The sequence below is a fragment of the Platichthys flesus genome, chromosome 11 (genome assembly GCF_949316205.1).
Source record: "Platichthys flesus chromosome 11, fPlaFle2.1, whole genome shotgun sequence".
Taxonomy (NCBI): Eukaryota; Metazoa; Chordata; class Actinopteri; order Pleuronectiformes; family Pleuronectidae; genus Platichthys; species Platichthys flesus.
Genome location: NC_084955.1, coordinates 12,502,523 through 12,523,487, shown reverse-complemented (window position 1 = coordinate 12,523,487; position 20,965 = coordinate 12,502,523). Strand labels below are relative to the sequence as shown.

General features: G+C 43.6%; 3 protein-coding genes across 5 annotated transcripts; 2 read left to right on the top strand and 1 right to left on the bottom strand.

The window, feature by feature from the left end:
- Positions 1-1,554: 1,554 nt before the first annotated feature.
- Positions 1,555-7,533, top strand: fez2a (fasciculation and elongation protein zeta 2a). Of its 3 annotated transcripts, XM_062398365.1 has the most exons (10): positions 1,555-2,093; positions 2,957-3,065; positions 3,262-3,378; positions 3,493-3,625; positions 4,578-4,843; positions 5,003-5,083; positions 5,253-5,328; positions 5,409-5,474; positions 5,932-5,952; positions 6,435-7,533. In XM_062398365.1, the coding sequence occupies exons 1-9, from the start codon at positions 1,756-1,758 to the stop codon at positions 5,940-5,942; spliced, it is 1,197 nt and encodes a 398-aa protein (XP_062254349.1). In that variant the 5' UTR covers positions 1,555-1,755; the 3' UTR covers positions 5,943-5,952; positions 6,435-7,533. The 3 variants fall into 3 exon arrangements, with proteins under 3 accessions (XP_062254349.1, XP_062254348.1, XP_062254350.1); XM_062398364.1 differs by lacking the exon at positions 5,932-5,952 and having other exon boundaries at positions 1,557-2,093; positions 6,435-7,531; XM_062398366.1 differs by lacking the exons at positions 5,003-5,083; positions 5,932-5,952 and having other exon boundaries at positions 1,557-2,093; positions 6,435-7,531.
- Positions 7,534-8,476: 943 nt separating this feature from the next.
- clec3ba (C-type lectin domain family 3, member Ba) lies at positions 8,477-10,739 on the top strand. The gene is made up of 3 exons (XM_062399306.1): positions 8,477-8,689; positions 8,820-8,918; positions 9,660-10,739. Exons 1-3 carry the CDS (start codon positions 8,593-8,595, stop codon positions 10,058-10,060), a joined length of 597 nt encoding a protein of 198 aa, XP_062255290.1. The 5' UTR covers positions 8,477-8,592; the 3' UTR covers positions 10,061-10,739.
- An 856-nt stretch (positions 10,740-11,595) lies between these two features.
- On the bottom strand, positions 11,596-19,756 carry cdcp1a (CUB domain containing protein 1a). The gene is made up of 9 exons (XM_062399305.1): positions 19,454-19,756; positions 18,379-18,591; positions 17,891-18,253; positions 17,440-17,808; positions 15,816-16,007; positions 14,623-14,991; positions 14,183-14,539; positions 13,466-13,553; positions 11,596-13,071 (listed from the first exon to the last, which is right to left on the bottom strand). The coding sequence occupies exons 1-9, from the start codon at positions 19,521-19,523 to the stop codon at positions 12,627-12,629; spliced, it is 2,466 nt and encodes an 821-aa protein (XP_062255289.1). The 5' UTR covers positions 19,524-19,756; the 3' UTR covers positions 11,596-12,626.
- Between the last annotated feature and the right edge of the window lie 1,209 nt (positions 19,757-20,965).

The following is a 20,965-nucleotide window of genomic DNA, read 5'->3' as shown; positions in this document are numbered from 1 at the left end:
AAGCAGGGGTTTTCAACCAGGGGGCCGATATTCAATATACGATATTCAAGAGTAATCTGGTAATGTGTTGAAATATCAAAGAGAATTTCGCGGACCCCCTGCAATGCCGTCGCGGACCACACACACAAAGGCACGAGCGCACGTAGGCACATCAGTGGGCCGCGGATTACTTTCTAGTCAGAATGGTGGTCGCTGGGACAAAACCAGTTGAAAACCCCTGTCCTATGACAACATTTTTTGATGAAGACTTTTTAATTATGATAAAAAATAAGTTATCAATCTAAGTTTTCGTCAAACTCCAAGACTGCTGATCATTATTCTTAATTTAATAAGAGAAGCAAAGTCTCATAAGTTTTCTAGGTTTCAATTCAAGAAAGTTGATAACTTTTATATCTGTGAATTTAATGAAAAAAGACAGTTCCTCCTAGCCTGACCTAGTCAGACTCACAATTCTAGTCAGAATGTGAGTTTGAGACCGCTCCATTGGGCTGTGATTATGGGGCGTGTTTCAACTGATCAGGAAATAAAATTCCTCTTTGCTCAATTGGATAGATCTACAACCAATCAGAGCAACGTAGTATGGGACGTATGTTAAGCAACTCATTGTGAGTTATTTACTAACGCCGGGTTCACACCTGACGCTGAAGCGATGCCGAAGCGACGCTTCACCGTAGCGCCAAGACTTAAGTAACAGATGGCTCCCATCCACTCCCATGTTAAAACTTTGTGCGGGTCACACCGGAGGCTGAAGCACCGCGCTGCGCCAAGGCTGCCTCACGCCGTGCAGCGATCGTTTCGGCGTCGAGTAAATTTGTTGCGCTTGACGCGAGCGTATCGCACCAGGAAACACACTGAAAAACGATCTTAAACTATATTGATGACATATTTTATATGATATAAATGATCAGATATGCATCCCATACTTTGAAGTCCCCTTCTGTTGTCCACAGAGTAACTTCCCCAGAAGGAGGCTGTCAGGGGCCCGACCTACATGTCCATGACCTTTACACACTTTAACTGTTGTCACCTGCATGCTCAGCATTAATGTTTGATTGCGGAGAGTTTAAAGAGCGATGAGTCCCTGGATGGACGGCTTCACACAGCGCTCGCTGCCGGGATGTGCCTAGGCATTGTTTTTGACTTCACCTTTCATGTTTTATTTACATTTTCTCACGGCGGCTCCACACACACACACACACACACACACACACATACACACACACACACACACACACTACAACTTCATTTGATTTCCTGGAGACTTGCTCTAACTTTAACCATATATTTACCAACCCATAACATGAAATGATTTACATTAATTTACATAATACGTCACATTCAGGTCCCCACAACATGACTGAAAGCAGCACCACACACACTTGACATCGGTGTAAACGTGGTGTTGGTTTGGCTGTTGTTGCTCAATCAACAACATTTTAACTATTTAGGTTTGTAGAAAATATTAAATAGCTATAGGATTTATTTTAGATTTTCTTATATTTGATATCTTCAGCCTGAGAAACAGAATGTAAACAGCGTCATCCCGCGTCTCTGATGTGTGCTGTTTGTTTTGCTTTGTCCCGGGACACAGTGACCGCTAGTGGGCCCTGTGCAGCAGCTATTGTGTGTGCGTGTGGGTTTGTGGTTGTGTATGTGTGTGTGGAGCAGTGAGCGGGCACACCGGGAAGATGCTGCGGCCTGTCAGACCCGCCGCTCGCTCATCTTTCCCCCGGAGCTGTTAGGCTGATCCGGGACATGGCTGCACCCGTCGTACACTTTGACGACGACTGGTCGCATGTGCGGGGCTCGAACGTGGTTCCGGATCGGGAGCTGCTGACGTACAAAGGCCGAGCAGCGGCCGCTACCGCGGCCGGGGGGGAAGCGGCCGCTGCTCGGCTGCTGCTCCGCGGGGATGTGGACCTGTCGGGGCTGCTCGACGGCAGCTTCTCCCCGCGGGACGCGCTCTGCTCCGCAGACCCGGTGATCGGCTTCGAGGAGAAGTTATCCGCCTGCTTCCACAATGTCAGCCCCCAGACAGAGAGCGTCGCTCCCGTGAGTGTGATCTCAGAGGACACGCTGCTGGAGACAGACGAGTGAGTGTGCGTGAGTGTTTGTGTGTGTGTGCCTGTGTGTGAGAGTGTGTGTCTGTGGCCTGTTCGCAGGATGACTTCTGTTAAACATGGGTGGATGAACAGGAGGCTTCCTCTCAATAAACTGCAGCGTATATGAAAACCGTATTAAACCACTGTATCTGCTGAGTTTAATTTATTATATCAGGGAACCAGTTTTATTTTTTTAAAGTGTTGTATCATTAAAATAAGGATGTGGTGAGTGGACAGTGACAGACATCTTTGGTCCAGCTAAAGTAAAGCAGCCTGGAAATGTGAGCTGTCAATTTTTACAGATTCGTCAGAACAGACGATATTTTGTAGACTTAAGGATTTCTTAATGACGATACCTTAACAATAAATTGATTGCCTGAGTAACTGATAATAATAATAATAATAATAATGGGGATTATAACAAATATCAGCTGCAGCCTTAATATAATATTAACGCAACATCCACCAGCTCTTCTTAGTCCCTCTGACAGATGCGTGCCATTAAAAAGACATTTGAAATGCTGAGTGGACAAAAAGTGGGGCTAATAGTGGTAAATCACCACTAAACATTGATCCAGTGAAATATATTCCATCTGCTGCAGCCTTGGGCCTTTTGAGATGCAAACATTTAATCATCGGTTGTATTTCCGGACTTGTAAGGTTCCATGCTGGGGATTAGAGCAGTGCCCTGTGAACGGAATCAGAAAAAGGAATCTGATTATGAAACGTTTTTGATTCCCTCCGGTGCCTCAGTGTAAACAGAAGTAGTTTGAAGATGGAGTCACTATCAAGGCAGAGGCTGTATGTCAGTGTAACTTAATAGTTTACAATGAAATGTTTGTTTCCGTCCACAGAATCTGGAACGCCTTAACCAGTAACTATGGGCAAGTGATGCCGGTGGACTGGAAACACTCTCGAACGCGCTCCCTCCACATCCCCACGTTCAACCTGCAGGAGAAGCCTGTGAGTGGCTCCACCCCTCCCTCCCATCCCTGTCCCACTTTCCCATCAACCCCCAGCCCTGCTCCCCCCCGTCTCCCTCCCCCGCCAAATCTCTTCGTCCGCTCATTTTGTAAATCTCATGTGTTCATTGTGCCAGGGCTAAGCGCTTTGATTAAACCCCCCACCTCCCCCTTCCCCTGTTCCTGTTCCTGTCCAGAGGAAGACTGATGTCACAGCAGAGCTGTCAGATGACGAGGAGCTGAGGGAGCAGCTGGACATGCACACCATCATTGTCTCCTGTCTCGCAGACGAGCCCCTGTACACAGCAGAGCAGGTAGGTTACATGAACACCACCATCTAGCATAGTCCGGCCTGTTAGCGAGCCCCCTGATTCATACCTGTGTGACATGGCTGTAGGTTCAATAACATGATGTTCAAATTCTTTCAGGTTATCGAGGAGATAGAGGAGATGATGCAGGACTCGCCCGACATGGAGCCTCAGCACGATCCCTCTCAGTCTGACCTCTCCATGCTCTCACTGGACGTCCAGCGGCCGACCAGCAGCCCCGGCTACGAGGAGAGTAAGTGTCCTCTGATCAAGAAAAGTTATCCATGTTCTCTTGTAATATGTCATCAATATTAAGGCTCTGGGATATGTCTGGTCTGTGTGCTACATTAATCATATCAGGTTCTCGTGATTGTTTGATGGTCAGGCTTTATCTTGCGTTTTTTTTCTCATTGGAAACAAGTCTCATGAAATCCCACTAAAACCATCATGAATTGATCCTATTTAACCGAGTGGTCTGATTGCAGCTTATTCCTCAGTGTTCCAGAGCTCCATTGTCCAACATATCATAAAAACACATCAGTGAACCACACTGTTGTTACGCTGACACAGCATGAACATAGGTAATGTAGTTTATATTGAGTAAATACACACACCGTCCAGCTGCTGTACATATTCAATACAGCAACAAATGTGTTTTAATCCGAAACTGAAAATAGTACAAAAGAAATGGACTAAAAACTACAGTACTCAGCTGTTCATTTAACCCTTTAAAAAAAAAGTGTAGATATATATTTGTTTTCAATGGTTAACATTTATAGTGAGAATGGGCTTCATGCTGAGTCAGTTCATATCCCATCCACTAACATTGAGAAGGTGGTTTAGGACCTATACTGTAGCCAGCCACCAGAGGGCTGTCTTGTCATCCATCTAATAATATAAAATAAAGCCAGGTTTCAATACTCTGGTACCACTTTTTTTCAATGTGGTACTTTGAATTTAACATTATTGTTTGATATATTTCTAATACATTTATCACACATTTTGCACAAAGACCCATCCTTTACTTTAGACGTGAATCTAGAAACACACATTTACATTTAAGTTGTATATAAAATTCTCTGAAACTGCAGTCACCTCTCGATGTAATAAATAAATTCAGTATATAAATGATTCTGGCACATTTGAAAGGGCCTGTCTGGCTTCCGTCAGATAACTGTGCTACCTTGTGTGTTTTTGCGGTGCAGAGGTGAGGGCCCTGAATGTGGCGGAGCTGAACGAGCGTCTGGAGGAGACGGAGACGAACATCAGGAGCTTCTCGGAGGAGCTGGTGCAGCAGCTGGCTCTCAGGGACGAGCTGGACTTCGAGAAAGAGGTGAAGAACAGTTTCATCTCGGCGCTCATCGACGTGCAAAACCGACAGAAGGAGCACCGCGAGCTGCTGAGGAAGAAGAAGAAGCTCAAAGGCGGAGCCGGGTCGTCGCAGGGCCATGCTGAGAAAACAGTCGGATCTGTGAGCACTTTCTTCTTGTTGTTAGGATTTTAAGGAAACATCGCCGGAGCTTTCTTTCCCTCCCTTTGCTATTTCTATTCTGTGTTTTCCAATAAATCTCTTCTTTTCTTTAATGATCTCCCCTCTGGTGTTTCTGCACTTTGCTTTCTTCCTCCTCAGCGCTTCAGCATGGAGGGATTCTCCTCCGTCATTCAGAACAGCTTCAGACAAACCTTTGGGAGTGGGTGCAGTGAAAGACAGGTTATTTTCCTTTTCTTTTCTCCGCTGCTGAACTTTACCTTCTACTTTCTGCTTTGAAAATATGCTCTCTGCTATAATAATAAGCAAGTCAGACTGTTTCTCCATCACTCATCCATTAGACGTTCTGTCTTTTTACTGTCTTCCCCCCTGTCCTTGTCTCCCTGCACAGTATTTGACCACAGTCATCCCGTATGAGAAGAAGGGACGTCCTCCTTCGATCGAGGACCTTCAGATCCTCACCAAGAGTAAGAATCCTCATCTCAGTATCCACCATGTTTAAGCTTCAGTGGCTGTGACTCACTCTGCTCCATCTGCCGCTCCTCAGTTCTCCAAGCGATGAGAGACGACAGCGACAAGGTGCCCAGTCTCTTAACAGACTACATTCTCAAAGGTGAGTGTGTCTCTTGTGTGGATAGTTGTGTCCTGTAGTTTATATTGTGACTGATCAGTTGTGACTTTGCTGATAGCACAGGCTCCACGGATCACTCCAGTGTTTTTTGATGTTTACAATCATCAACAAGATTGTTTTCAGCAGAGCTGTTTTGAACTTACCTTGCCTTCACTCTGATCAGAACTGACAAATTTGTTATTTGCCAACACAACTAAAGTGTTCAAGGCATATAACACATTGATTATACCATCAGGAAACATAGACAGAAAACCTTTTATGTTTTTAAGGATAATCAACAAAAAAGGTTTGATTTAGTTTGAATTCACAATAAACAACCACTTCCCTTTTCTTTGTTTCCTACCAAAACATCCGAGCTCTATCTTCTGTGTGTCTTTTTTTATTTCACATCGTTCTGTTCTCTTTTTCTGCGTCTCACGTTCTGCCTCGCACCTGCTAGCTCTGGTGTGAGCGATTGACGGTGAGATTTGTGTCACATTCCCAAGTGATGTGCACTGTTGTGTGTTGTCTCTCACAATGGGAGGAGAGAGCGCCCCCTCTCTACCACTGAAGTGTAGTGCAGTCTGACCTCCACGTTCTCCTCACTTCTCCACCACCCCACCACCCCATCCCGCACGCACACAGTGACACACAATGACCTGCTGCAGCCCTAGTTTAACCCTGCTAGTGTCTCAACTCCCTCACAGAGAATGACTCACCGCCTCACACTGTAGAGCTCTATTTACCCTGCAGTCAACAGTTAGGTCAACGCATTAGTCCCCTTGAAGTGTTAATCTCTCCGATCACTTACCCTGTGTTTGAGATAAGTTATGCTCCATTTGATTGGCTCCAGTCTATAAGTGATGTTTTCCTTTTACTTTTCCTCCTCTTTATTTCCTAACTTGCCATTTTACTGAACCAAAGTCTCTTCAGACACAATGTTCATCTCTGTTTTTATTGCAGTGCTTTGCCCGACGTAGACCAGAGGGACGCTGCCTAATACTGTGCAGAGGCTTCTGATCTGTGGCAACAAGAAGAAGAGGACTCATTGTATTATTTTTGCAAACATGAAGCACACTTAATTTATTCTTGCATGTTTTTAATTCAACCTGTGTCTTTTTTTGTTGTGTCTTTACTCAGTTGTTTTAATTTGACGTGCAGTGTTGTGTGATTTTTGCAAAACCCTCTGTGTTCTTGTATATTTTTAACTTTTTTCAGTGTTTTTTTAATCATGGGGAAATTCTTAAATTCTAAATTATATTAGAAATATACCCAGATCGATAAACCAGAGTAGGAGCTGCTGCACTGAGCTTTGCTCGTTGGTTTGAGGTAAGAGCAAAGTTGCGATGCAAAGTGCTTTGTACCTAACTCAGGTGCTTCTTATCTACTGAGCAATGAACAAATGCACAAAGCACATTAAACAGACGTGGCAGAAATAGAGAACTATGACCACAGTTTAAATGAATACAACACTTTGTGGATCTCCAGAGGGGAAATGTAATATTCCACATGCATATAGGATCCAGACAAAAAGAAGAATGTAGCAGAAATTAATAACCACACAAGTCACAGTGTACATAAACGATGTAGTGTAGGTGTAGAAAACATCATACAATCCAACAGCCTTCCATGTATCTGCAGACACCACATCCATCATCATTCTGAGGACGATGAGGAACTGAAGATGGAGTCTGGACTGAAATGAACTAATTAACAAACTAACTATGCATTCAAGGGAGTATTTTATTGTGACCCAAGCACTGTCTACCTTTGCTGAGCAGCTGTGACTCAGGGCCTCTAGCTTCAGCGTGCTCCGCTGTGCAGACGGCAGCGAACACTGAGACTGGGCATTGTTTTTTCTGTATGAATTTTACGAGCTGCCTTTGCCGTTGCCTGAACTTTTGTATATTTATTATAAATGACTTATTTTTAGTGAATGTCACATAACTGTTCTTCTAGAACTATTGTGGATGCATTTTGTAAATATTTTCAAATATATTGATACAACCTCTCCCTGTTTGTGTCAATGCTTTTTCTGTGATGATCTCCATCTAAGAAAAAGTTGTATTGAAGTGCTACATAAGTGATGGAAAATACATTTGGTCCATTTGAAATTGAAATATGTGCCGGGATATTTGCAACATGGGAAGTTTTTTATTCATACATAAATGCAAAAACAGGATTTGGGGTTTGTGATGTCACAAGGGGGGGGGGGTACAGGGGAGGGGTCATATTAGGATATTCAGAGTTGCCAATCACAAAATGAGGACAGGAGGTGTTGAGTGATACTCAATCCATTTTAAGGCCATGACAAACCTTATGAATATAATACATTTTGAGTAACAAAGAGGAGTTTTAAGGAGTGTAAGAGATTTAAAATGTAAATACATTAAGGTCTAAGGACCCTTATAAACATTCAGGGTAATTGGGAGATAAGATGATTTATAGTAAGCTGGATACTGTATTTTGATTAATTTCTGTTGACATATCCATGAGGTGAAACTTAATTATCCAGGTTGTCTCACCAGTCTCGGATTAAACAAGTTCACAATAGTGTTACTTTATTATATAAGTGTCTTAAGTCTCTGCCACGTGTCATGTGCCCCGCCTCCAGCTCACTGAGGACATCCAGATGTGGGTTCTGGGAGGAGGCCCAAACATGCAACCTCTGGCTCAGAAAAGCAACAGATCCTTTTGACAGGAAAATAAAAGATCAAGCACAGCTCACTTAGAAAACAGCCGTGCAAAATCATTCATCACTAGTTGTTGTGTTTTGGTGAAAACAGATGCTCCTCTGTTTCTGTCAGGAATGGGAGTTAATGCTCAGACTTTCCTGTAATTGATTAGTAACCTACAAACAAATGGAACCAGAGTCAGGCTTGTCTGGACGATGATAAACACAACCTAATCCTGCTCCTCATCCATCTCCCTTCAGTGTTTCAACAGCAACACAAGTGGCTGTAAAACATCTGTGAAACATTTGTTTTCACTGAGATAAGATTTCCTCATTGGACTCTGGTGTAACACGACAGTCTTGCCAGGACGTGGAGCTGCGAGGAGCTCATTTTGTGGTGCTGCATCAAAACAATATTTCTTGTGGATTCAAAGTGTTACATGTACGATGGAGACCAGAGGTGTTTGGCTGATCTTGTTCCTCCTGCTGCTGGCCCAGTGCACACTCCAGCAGAGCACCCCGAAGACAAGAAGTGGCAAGAAAGGTAGGATTTAACATGACGTAGAAGACACGAAAAACAATGTTCTCACTTTCTGTCAAGAGAAACATGACTGAACTGCTATGAGAGTCCATCAGTAGTTAACGCATTATGTTCATGCTTTTTTTCCTTACAGACTCTGCAAACAGCGTAGCAATCGAGGAGCTGAAGAAACAGATAAGTGACATAATTCAGGAGCTGAATTTGTTGAAAGAGCACCAGGCTCTACAAACAGGTACTGCTCCTGCAGAGACACTGCAAATGTCCAGAGGGATTTTTTTAAACAAAGTATTTTTCAAAAAACACTCTTTCTTTTCTTGTTAAACAGGAAATACATAACATTTAATCAATTAATTAATTAATTAATCAAATACATAACAATAATAATAATGAGGACCATGATAATTATAACAATAATAATAATACGATAACAATAATTGTCACGGTTAGTATTGTCAATTGTTTAGGTTCCACCTCTGTTTGAAGTGTTTTCTGTTTATTAGTAAATCTCTGTCTGTCTTTTTGAGTTGTTTCTGGGTTTCATGTTTTCATACTTCGTGTTTCTGTTTCCTGTTTTATTTTGTAGGCCCTGCTCCTAGTGTGTTCTTCACTTCCTGTCTCTGTGATTGTCTTCACCAGTCCTCATGTGTTACACCTGTGTTGAAGGGCCCCTGCCTTCCCTGTGTGTGTATATAAGCCTCTGTGCTTCCCTTTGTCCTCGTCGGATTGTTGTTTAACCGTTGTGATGTCCTGTCCCCCTGTCATGTGCTCTCGTGTCTCTATCCTGTGTCTCCTGAGCCTCTACATCCCCAGTGTAAGCCTCCAGTTTTCCCCTTTAGTGTGTATAGTTGTTTTGTCCGTTAAAACTTGTTTCATTGAAATTACACTACTTGTGAATACTCTGGGTCCTTCTCGTGACAGAGGGATAAATGCAGGTAACACTCACACCTGACCCTTACTGACTCTCACCCTTCAGTTTGTCTGAGAGGGACCAAGATCCTGGGGAAGTGTTTCCTGGCTGACCCGGTGCAGAAGACCTTCCACGCGGCCAGCGACGACTGCCTCGCCAAAGGAGGCAGCCTGGCCACCCCTCTGTCAGGGGACGAGAACGACCAGCTCTACAGCTACGTCCGCCAGAGCATCGGCCCCGAGGAGCACATCTGGCTGGGCATCAACGACATGGTGACCGACGGCCAGTGGGTGGACCAGGCTGGGTCCAGTGTGCGGTTCAAGAACTGGGAGACGGAGATCACCCTGCAGCCGGACGGAGGGCGCAGCCAGAACTGTGCCGTCCTCTCCACCACAGCCAACGGGAAGTGGTTCGACGAGAGCTGCAGGGCCAAAAAGGCCTCGGTCTGTGAGTTCAACATCGTCTGAGGCCATAAAGGGACAGTTCACCCAGATAGGCATCATCCAAGTGTCTGTAACTCAAGACTTACAATTTGGCTCGACACGTTATTTACACCAAGTTAATTGTTAAACTTCCTCGAATATGAATGTCGGGGCTTACAGACACTTGGATGACACCACAGGAGCAGCATGAGGCATTTTAGGTTTTTTCCTTTTTTTTTCACATTTGAAGAAGTGGTCACCAGTTACTTCAATTGTATTGAATTTGACTGCAACACTGTTTGCCCCTGAAACTCCAGAAGTGTTTTGTGAAATCAAACACTTTTACCCCCCCCCCCCCCCCCCCTCCATCGGCATACTGGGGAGTAGATAATGGGTGAATTATCACTTTTTGGGTGAACTATCCCTTTCCGGAATATGTTAGAATTGATTGGATATTAATCCAGGTAAACTCCACTGGATACTTTATGTTTTTATAACATCTGCTGATAAATGCCAATAACCATGAAAGCTTTTTCTATTGTTCTTGCTTTATTTTTCATTTCTGAATGTTTAAGTATGCTGTGTATATTACATATATAATATGTTATAAACACGGGTCTCCTCTGTTGCAACACTTTTGCTCTTTGGAGAAAACATCCTTGAGAAATTCTTGTGTAACAGCTCAATAAAAAACGTCACATGGCAACTGCGGCTAATAAATGAACTGTTCTAGGTTTTAGTTTGTTTTCGTTGACCCACTTACTGTATTCTGGACCACCAATGCATTTTAACTGTGAAATGCAAAGGTTTTTCTTTCAATAACTCACCATAAGTGATTCATATACACAGTATTTATCTTTTCCACCATCTGAAATATAACTATCAATAAAGGTTGAGATCTGAGGAAAGAGCAGTGCTTATTTCAAGTTCATTTATATGACTGACGTGTTTTAGACCTTTTCAGAACGTGTATGTGGGTAAATTGAGCCAATGGCGGAGGATGTGTGATGGGTATAAGCACACTTTGTAAATCCAAACGATTAAGGTCAACATGCCTTCTAATGAAAGCACATAAATAACTTTGAAACTTCTGGATGTTACTAAATCTTTCTTTTCTGAAAACCTCATAGAGTCTTGTCTCTGCAACCACTCACTTTATTCATCAAAATCCCAGTTTCTGTTTTGGATGCTGACTCTTTTAGTAAAGTCATCCACATAAACATGAGTGTTCAGGGAGAGTCCGTATTCCAACAGACTGTTAACTATTTATGGTCCAAACTTTACTTGGTTCTTAAACAGAAATAGTTTTGCACTTCATTTCCAGCACAGAACTTTGTCTCTCTCTGTTGTTCATTCTTGGAACTGCAGGGGGCCGCTTAACACATTTTATTTTGGCTGAGCAACAAATCCCTCTATAACTTTGCTCACTAACAATATAACAAAGGTTCATCATATATATCAATATTATGCTCATACATTTTGATGATTATCAGGCGCTTGTCATTCTCTGCTCATAAAGAACAAGTTTAAAACAACAACCTTCTCTCAGTAGCAAAAAGAAATAGTGATAATTAATCGACTGAGGTGAAAGTTTTTTATCTGGATATAAGCTTTGGCCGTATCATCCGGCTCCATGAGAAGTATTGACTTTCTGTCATCTACGAACATTAGATGGTATTTACTCACACGACCAGTGACTCAGATCTTCACAACAAGTGAAGAGGTCCTGACCGCTCACCACACTCATGTTAGATTACAGCTCTTGAACAGTCTCTCTTTTAAACGGTGCCTGTAATGAATAGGGACACTCGGTCAGCCAGAACACACACTGACGAAGCACATGAGTGTGTATTCCATGTCGCTAAAGTCCAGCAGAATGGAAATAAGGACCAAAGAAAAAGCATCACGTCGGCAGTGTGTACATTTCCTTGAGATGGGTCAAAAAAACCAAACAACAAAAGCACAATGTTTTACTTAATCCTGTTAATCCTTAACTGTAATAGAAGGAGTGTATCTACCAGCTATGCAGGGCACATTTACAGTGTAGTGATCACCAGAAGCCACGGCAGCAGGCGGAGGGACTGTGATAACAGACACACAGGGAGGACTCCGTGCACACTCACTGCTGCTGCAATCGCCGGCAACACAGACAATCATCAGCCTTCAGGTTCAGACGATGCAAGAAAGTGCAAATGATTGCAGCAGCAGCGGAGTCCTCCTCTCTATTCAGATACAAATATAAAACTCAGCGTTTAAACAGCACACAGAACAAATATCCATAATATGTACAAAATGACACATGTACAATATCAACAAATTAAAAAAAAATCATAGTTTAAAAAGGAAAACAGCGCTTTACAGTGGGAAGAACTAGTATTTAGGGGGGGATTGATACTTTGAGAGAAAATGTGTCTTCATTGAAAATTAAAAAGGTAACAGCAGCATGCACGTTTGAACAGCGTTACTTGGTGTGCGTGGCTGTGATGCAAAACTACGCTCAGAAAACAGAGCTCCTCTCAGGGCTGAGCTGCAGGTTATCACACAGATCCCAGGGAATGAATATGTCAAATACACCAAGTACGATGAAGAAAGGGTGAATCCAATATCCTCCTCAGTTTCCTCCCTCCGGCTCCAGCCTCGGCCCCAGCCTCGGAGAGCCCTCCTCCCCAATCGGGTCCCTGCTCTGGTAAATCTCATTGTCCACCAGCTCATGGCTCGGAGGCCTGTTGGGAAGCGGAGGACGGCCTTCAGCTAGGTACAAGAAGGGGCGATAAACCCCGTCAGCCGAGTCATTGACGCTGGAGGTTTTGGAGACCAGCGGCTTTTGAGAGTCCGTGTGTCCGGGGAAGGACCGGTACGTGTCGGTCTCTCCGTAAACACCGATCTCCATTCCCTTTCTCAGCAGGTCTGTGTAGACCAGCGTGTCCTCGATGGAGGCGTACACGTGGGACTCGTTGTCTTCACGCGATTTGGGGAAGTTGTTTTGTCCGGGCAGGAAGCTGGTGCCGTTCGGATTGTAGATGGAAACTTGGTGATTCAGCAGCTTCTTCTTCTTCCTGTTTGACAGAAGAAACAAGAGGATGAGCGTTTTGGAGACATGTAAAGCATCTCTTTAGCGGGCTGGAGCCTGTCCCTGCTGAGATTGGGGGAGAGGCGGGGTTCACCCTGGATAGGTCGCCATCACAGGGCGGACATACAGTGATAAACTCTCACACTCACAGCAACGGTCAAATTAAAGTGTCCAGCTAACCTACCCTCAATCTGGATGTCTTTGGACAGAAGCCAGAGAACAGGGAGAAAACTGCAAATGGGAAGAACATGCAAAATCCACAAGATCCCGTCTGAACCGGGACTCAAACCAGGAACCTTCTAGCTGTGGGGCATCAGCCCTGCTCATTCTTTCTCAAGACAAAATGCAGACATTTCTTAACATGCAGCAGATGCACTTACCGAATGACCAGACAGACGACTACCAGCACAATGATGAAAATGACCAGCAGAGCGGCCACCACACTCAGGATGGTGGTCAGCAGAAAGTCTAGAAACAGATCAAATCTATCATTAGTACTTTGTGCCACAGATTACACACAGAGTACACGGATCTAGCAGCACAAATCTTTGGAGTGAAAGTGTCCGTGAACAAAATCTCCCCATTTAGTGTTATATCGTGCAGTAGATTAAGTTTGAATGTTTTAATGTATCCGTCTCTCTAGATGAAGAAATGAAAGCATTTTACGGATGAGTTAACTATAGAGATTTTGCGAACAGATCCAATACCACATCTTTTTGGAATATATTTCATGCTGAAAGTACCACAAGTAAAACAGTGACATTTACTTTATGCAAGACTTCAGTTTTGAGATATTTAAAGGAACCAATTGTTTTTTGGAAATGTATTCTTTTCTATTTTCAGTTATGACTGTCAAACTGAATAATAAAAATAAGTTGAATTACTTTAGCTCATTCTCTGTATATATTTATGTGTTTTTTATATATAGGAGTTATTATTATTTTTAAATAAACCTGTATCAGATTGGTCCCTGTTACTGGCCGATACTCAAAGTTCCTATATCTGAATCGCTATAAGGAAGGTAATAACACTATAGGAACATCTCTAGTAAATTACTGTCCAAATATGAAAAAAAGAAAGTTAACATCTCCTCTTACTCTTGCTGTCCTGCAACGTGATCTTGGTGAGGGCGCTGAATATTCTTCTCTCAGGCATGCAGTTGGACATGTTGAGGTAGAACCTCTCCGAGACTGTGAGCTCCTCCTCAGCCTCCTCATCCTCCCTGCGGCTGTAGTCCTCCTCCCGGCGGCCGACCCTCTGCACCCTGATCTTGGTGTGGCGGCTGCTGCACTTGGGCTGGCTGACGTTTACAAACATCAGGTGCGCCTCCATCTTCGGTGGCACGGAGACGATCCAAGAGACGGTGGCGTAAGGTTTCATTCCCTCCGGCCAACCGGGAGTGGCCAAGAGGACGGGGGCGTTTTTCTTTGAAGATACAGTGAAGATATATCTTTCTGAAAGTGAGTTAGAAAGAAAGAATATTTAATACAATAGAATAGTTGAAATTTATTGAATTGAACTGAGGCTGTTAAGCTACCGGATATCTCGTCTTTAAAACAGGCGTCCAGCACGTTCTTGTAACACGTCCTCAGTGCGTTCCTCCCCGTGTTGGACGCGGTGACGGACATGTTGGTGTGGATCTGGATCTTCTGTATGGCTCCCTGAGGACAGAAGTGTCCGATACTTGTGCCGTCATCTTCGGCCACTTTGATGAGGAGGCTGTCGTTGCACAGCTGCCCAGGTAGGGACTGTCTGAGGGGGCCGGCGGGGGAGGTCAGCTCCACGGTGCCGTGCGCGGGGGGGCGGAGATGCCAGGTCACGCTGCTCACAGGGGCCGGGAGGCAGCCCGGCAGCAAGGGCAGCGAGAGTGGCACCGTCTTTTGACAGTCTCGGGGGTCACGACACTCTGGCAGGCAAATGACAATAATTTAAATAGAGGACAAGAGGGTTATAAATAAACAGAAATTCTCGTTTTCTAGAAAACTACTCTGTGTAAACCATAGACTGCATATAAAGCTTATATAGCTTGCTGCATTGTAGGTCATGAATCCTGCCTCCTCCATGATAAGGGTGGGAGGTGGACTAAACTTAAAAAAATGAAAGTGCACGTTAAAAGTTTAATTTCACTTCAAGGTTTTGCCTGAAGTGCCTCTCCTTGGAAATGCAAAAAACTGCCAGTCCAGGGAGATGGGGGCTGATACTGTTTAGCTTCACCATAGATTGGAAAATGAGCACGGCTCTCCTGATTCGCTGCAGGCTGCCCACCATTGATTAGAATTTGTTAACCTTTTTAAGTATATGTAGATGTGATGATACAGAAACCAAACAAATGGTTGACTCTCCATAAACATGGCCGTGCTAGGTCCAAGGCGGTTTGATACACCAGGTGGTGCTATGAGCCGTGTTCAAGCCATAAATGTAGAGGTTTTATTTATAGATTTGGTAATAAACTTTAAAACTTGCATTTAAATCCTGCATTCATGTACTCAAAAAACACAGTTCCCTTTTCTCATACATGGAATCTCTCATTTTAGGTTGTTCTTATCACTCTGATGTTTGGAATAATTGGAAAATCACACTTTTTAAAGTCATTTTGATACCATACAAATAGACGTAGAATAAAATTGATTCTTTACGATATGAACCATTTGTCCCAGTATAGATCGTTTACAAAATGTATATCTTCTATATCCAGGGAATCCCCTGTTTGACCCTCACATCTGGACTTACCAATAACTTTCCTGGCGGTGACCTCTATGTCCTCGGGGGTGCAGTCCTGGAACGACAGCTCGCTGTTTGAGGTGACCGTGATGTTCTCCTTCGTCACAGAGTTGATTTTCATCTCACAGGCAGAAGTCGGCCTCAGCTTCCTGATGTAAAGAAAGAGGCCCCCCGCTTTGCTCGGGTCCACTTTGCACAACACTACAGAGAAAAGCAGCACAGAGGAGATGTGAGAGATCATTAGTCATCGCATCAACATCGAACTGGAATTTGTAATTTTGATCTGACAGATAGGAGCAGGGCAGGATTCCCCCTGATCACCGAAGGAAGTGAAGCCGGGTGACGTGCCGCCAATACAGCCAATCATGACTCAGCACTAGTGAGGCAATCGAAGAGCTCCCCTAAGACCACCCGATTACTCAGATACAGATAACGAGGCCCACTCCCTACGTCAGAACTCATCATGTTTCAAAGACAAAAAAGGTAAAAACACTTCAACACCACTGAATAACCAAACAGCAGCTGCGTTGCAACACGATCAGAAAACAGGGAAAAAAAATGCCTGCTACAACACGCAGAGGAGACATCCTTCACTGTAAAACAACCACCTACACAGAGCAACCCTGTGCTACAGTGCTACACAAGGTCAGCTAAAGACAATACTGCCTTCATTTATAAACTGGAACATCAAACAAACATTTTCTGTCATGATTCTAACATTTAGCTTTAACAAAGTTCAGATTTGCTTCCTTTCCTTCATCCCAAGTCTTTATGAAATAAATAATCTGGCACTGACCAGACCAACTCAAATAATTTAAAGATTAAACAGCAGGCTACAGTAGCTTGTCAATATAACTGCTTTCAGATTTGCTCCCGACAGTTTCCTGAAATCTTCCAGATTTTCTTGGTGTGAAAGGCAAACTCTGGAAGATGTCCGCACATATTCTTGAGTTGGAAAACTGCTTAAGTTTGACCGAGCAAACTTGTGTGAACTAATACCAGAAGAACAGCACTGAAGTAAGAATAATACTTCAAGCAGCAAATATTTGATCCTTATGCGTCACCACCAGCTAAAAAATAAAATTACAAGCCCAGTTTAAGCAGTGGGCGCAACACTGACAACTTTATATATTATCAGCTTATAAAGTTGATATCTCATTACTCTCATTTTGGCTCCACTTTTGGTCTCAACCAACTCCTATGAGGTTAATCTGTTTCTTTAGCAGCTAACTGCGTCTGGTGCCGAGCAGATCACGTATGATGGCTTTCTAAATGTTAACTGATCTTTTTAGGGGGGGGGTGTTTAGTTTGGATACATCGGTCTGCTTTGGCTGGTAAGAGATCGCGATCAAGATAGTTTACAGGGTGAAGAGTTTAGAATTTAAAACTAAGTTTCAATTGAAGCAGTTTTTGCCCCTACGAATCAGCTTATGATTATTCTGTCAGTTTTAAAGTTGCAGTATGTCTATAAGGTAAACTCGTTCTACCCAAACATTTGGATATTTCTCTGGCTTAGCTCTATCTGATCACTTTAGCAAACCATGTCAAAGGGACGCGGTTAAAAGGGTATAACAAAACCACCCTTAATCCCAAAGCTAATCACAACACATTCAACTACAGATGAGGTACAAACCTGATGATCTTGCACTTGAAGTGGACACCTGGACTTGTAGGCTGAGTCCGGGAGAATCAGCTCGTCTTCTTTCCATCTCACAGTTCCTCAGCGTCATGGAGAAGTTCCCAAACCTCTGTTCGAGCTTCGGATCGGTCAGACTCCGCACCAGCGTTGCTCTCCCTTTGCTGTGGTACTCCACCGCCGTCTCCTTCTTCAGACAACTGGGCTGTGTGAGGTTAAAGAACCGTACGGCCGTCTTGTGGTTGTCCGGAACGTGAAAGTACCACTCCATCAAATCGTCGTCAGGAAAGCTGTCCGGGTAGTTTGGAGACAGCAGCACGGAGGACGAGGTCCCTTTTGGTACCGTCAGAGTGATTTTGGCGAGGGCTGGGAGAGAAACGAGGAAATTAAACTGTCAAATAAAAGAATTGAAAGACACACAAGAGAAGTTTTTTTCGAACTAACTCACATTTGATTTCCTCCCCGACGGACACGTCAAACTGTCCGTTTTGCAGCTTCTGCCCTCCTGGGACCTCCAGAGAAAAGCTGCCCAGGATCAGTATCTGAGCGCTGCTGATAGCGCCCGCTCTGCAGTATTTCCCCACGGCCACGCTCCCTGTAGTCTGCAGGGCCTGGAGGCTGTAGCTGTGTCTGTCCGGACAGCTCTCGGACGGATCTATCTGTCTCAGACCTGTGCCGCTGAAGTCTATTTTGAACGCTTTGGGCGCCGCTGCCTTCAGGTTCCAAGTGAACTTTCGGTTAAAATCCAGCAGAGGAAGTGAGCCGGAGTCGGACTGGATGATGTGGCCAGTGCAAGACTTTGTATTACAATCTGAAGAAAGAATTTCCTATGAGTTTTAGAGTAGATACATCCAGCAAGACAGTCTTGATTACCTTATGAGATAACATTTCAAATAACACCTTCACATTCCTTCAGAGAGACATCAGCGCTCTTACCTATATTGCGGATAATTTCGACCTTGAAAGCATCTTGAGGTCGGGGGCACTCAAACTCCACTGACACGGGAGAGTTGTTTTCATTTAACAGCAGAGATGCATCACATCTCCGGGAGCGTCCTGCCCCCGTGCACACCTTACAACCTTTGACCTGGGTGCTGGTGATGCTGAAGGTGGTGCCTCTGTCAGGGGTGATGGTGAGTTTTTGAACCCCTGGATAAAAGACATTTGATTGGCATGAGAAAGTGATAAAAACAGTAGACGTCCGTCCCTGAATAAAGTTAGGAGACGTCACAATAAAATCATCACTCTGGTCCAACAGAAAACCAGATAAAGATTTATTTACTCTACCACCGCCGAGCAGGACACGGCTCCATCTGTTTTTTGTTTTTTTTTACTTCTCTAACATTTGACATTTTCACCAATTTCGCAGCGAACGACTCAATCGAGATGAATGAAACCTGGCAGGTTAAGGGTACAGGCTGTCAGATGTTGGGCCGCTTGACTGACTCTAAGGCCCTGGCTGAGGTACGTGTTCTACTGAGTGACTAAACCAGCTGAAAGACGGGCTGGACAGTTTGGCTCCGCTCCTCCTGTGACTAACCAGCCCCGTGCTGAGCAAACAGAGACATGTTAGCACACTGCAGCTGCTAATGCTGCTGCCTGAATCAACTGTCATGTCCCGCCTCCCTGCGCTCCTTCTATATTCCTCTGTGTGCTCCTGGAGTGGACAACAACCTGCTCGGGAAGGATTGTTGGATTTTGTTGATCAAACAAGAGAACACAGGCCAGACACTTACAAGAACAACACAACAACATCTCCCCACAGAAAGAACACTGCTTTGTGTTAATTCTTAACCTGATCTTGGCTACTCATTGAACTCATGAAACCACATCAGCAGTAAACAGCAGAGTGACACAAGTTTCTCTGAACAAGTTTGACAAGTGATCCATGTGGCCCTCCAGAGTTATCCTGTAATCTGAGGGAGAATCAATTATTGATCACCAGCAGAACTCAAACAGCAGCTTCCACCCTGCGTCTGCTCCTCTGGTTAGTAATGAAGCTGAGACCTACCTGACGCAGTGGAGACGATGCCCGTGAGGAGGAGAAGGAGCAGAGCCGCTGTGATCGTGGGAGCGGACATGCTGCCTGTCCCACGGTAGTACTCTACACGTCTGAGGATCCTGAGGGGAAATCTGCGAACATTGTCAGCGCCTGTTGTCCAGAGTGAGCCACATGTTCCTGTGGTTCTGTTGGTCAGAGATCAGGCCGCACGTCGTCGGGACGCAGTCAACGTAACTCTACTTCCTAGTGTGTGCGTGTGTATGTGTGCGTGTGTGTGGGTGTCTGATGTGTGTGTCAGCAGCCCGGAGGTAGTGTTAAATTACCAAGGTATATCAAGGCGTGGCCACGTCGGCCATTTTGACAGGTACAGAGTTCATTAATGCTTAGAAAAAAGAAAAGACAAAGCAAACAGACAAAATAAATACAGTTCGAATATTTAAACTAACTGTAATAAAACAATAAAAGAAAACTACTTCTACTACCACTACTCATTACTACAACTTATAATAATAATAATTGTAATTACAATTATACCTATAATTATAAAGTCCTGTAGAGTTGATAATATTTTTTTGTTCAGTGCTTAATGTTCAAATTTAATTGCCTATTACACATAGGAGATTTAGTTTATTACATGATTATATCAGGTTTTAAAACGAGCTCCCACATAAATAATGTATATATAAATAAAATGTTGTTTTCTCCTTTTAGAGATTTTACCACAACACTGACTAATTCACGTGTTTTCATTTTGATCCGTGTGTATAGGCCTTAATCTCTGTTAGAAAGGAAATATGGGTTTTAATTTCTATACTGTAAATTATTCAGGTGTGAGTCATGTTGAAACCTTTTTATATGATGGTCCTAAATCTGCGACATCTGTAATATGACTGCTTACTTTGAACCACTGAACTGAAATGGATTCTCATCTATAAACAAAGCATTAATATTGCAAATAGATGATTTAGGCCAATGTTATAATATGTTCTTGTCATGAACTCACAGTTGAATAATTTCCACGATAGACATAATGCATTATTCTATGTAGGTCTGGAATAGTTTCCTGTCCCACAATTCACCCTGATTCTGTCTCATGATTCTGCTGCTGTCTCACTTATGATCTAATTTACGTTTATCCTGTGATTCATTTTTTGCGTCTTCCTCTAACAACATTGGTTTTACTTTCTTTTTATCCACACTTGTATTGTTTTCCCTTTGCCATGTTTGTAAGGCACTTTGGCTCATTTCCTGTCTTTTTCAACCTGCTATAAATATAATCTGACGATACCTTAGTAACTTCTATACGCTCGGGATGATCACCGCCAAAAGACTGATTCTGAGGGACAGGAATGATCACCTTCTCCTTTCATGAATTGGATGGCTACTATCATCTCGCTCATACAGAGGAAAACACCAAGATTTTTGAAAACCAGTTCCACTAAATAAATCTATCCAGGCCCATTCCTCCTTTGGGTGAGGCCAGGGAGGACTGACTGACTCCTTCAGCTTATTTATGAACCG

Bases quoted from the DNA above. Each gene is read 5' to 3' on its own strand.
- fez2a (XM_062398364.1), top strand. From the start codon at position 1,756: ATGGCTGCACCCGTCGTACACTTTGACGACGACTGGTCGCATGTGCGG. The intron at 3,379-3,492 runs GTAGGTTACATG...AAATTCTTTCAG, and splicing joins CCCTGTACACAGCAGAGCAG to GTTATCGAGGAGATAGAGGA. The intron at 3,626-4,577 runs GTAAGTGTCCTC...TTTGCGGTGCAG, and splicing joins CAGCCCCGGCTACGAGGAGA to AGGTGAGGGCCCTGAATGTG.
- clec3ba (XM_062399306.1), top strand. From the start codon at position 8,593: ATGGAGACCAGAGGTGTTTGGCTGATCTTGTTCCTCCTGCTGCTGGCC. The intron at 8,690-8,819 runs GTAGGATTTAAC...TTTTCCTTACAG, and splicing joins GACAAGAAGTGGCAAGAAAG to ACTCTGCAAACAGCGTAGCA. The intron at 8,919-9,659 runs GTACTGCTCCTG...CTCACCCTTCAG, and splicing joins GCACCAGGCTCTACAAACAG to TTTGTCTGAGAGGGACCAAG.
- cdcp1a (XM_062399305.1), bottom strand. From the start codon at position 19,523: ATGTCCGCTCCCACGATCACAGCGGCTCTGCTCCTTCTCCTCCTCACG. The intron at 18,254-18,378 runs GTAAGAGCGCTG...TTCTTTCTTCAG, and splicing joins CGAAATTATCCGCAATATAG to ATTGTAATACAAAGTCTTGC. The intron at 17,809-17,890 runs GTGAGTTAGTTC...TTTCTCTCCCAG, and splicing joins CGTCGGGGAGGAAATCAAAT to CCCTCGCCAAAATCACTCTG.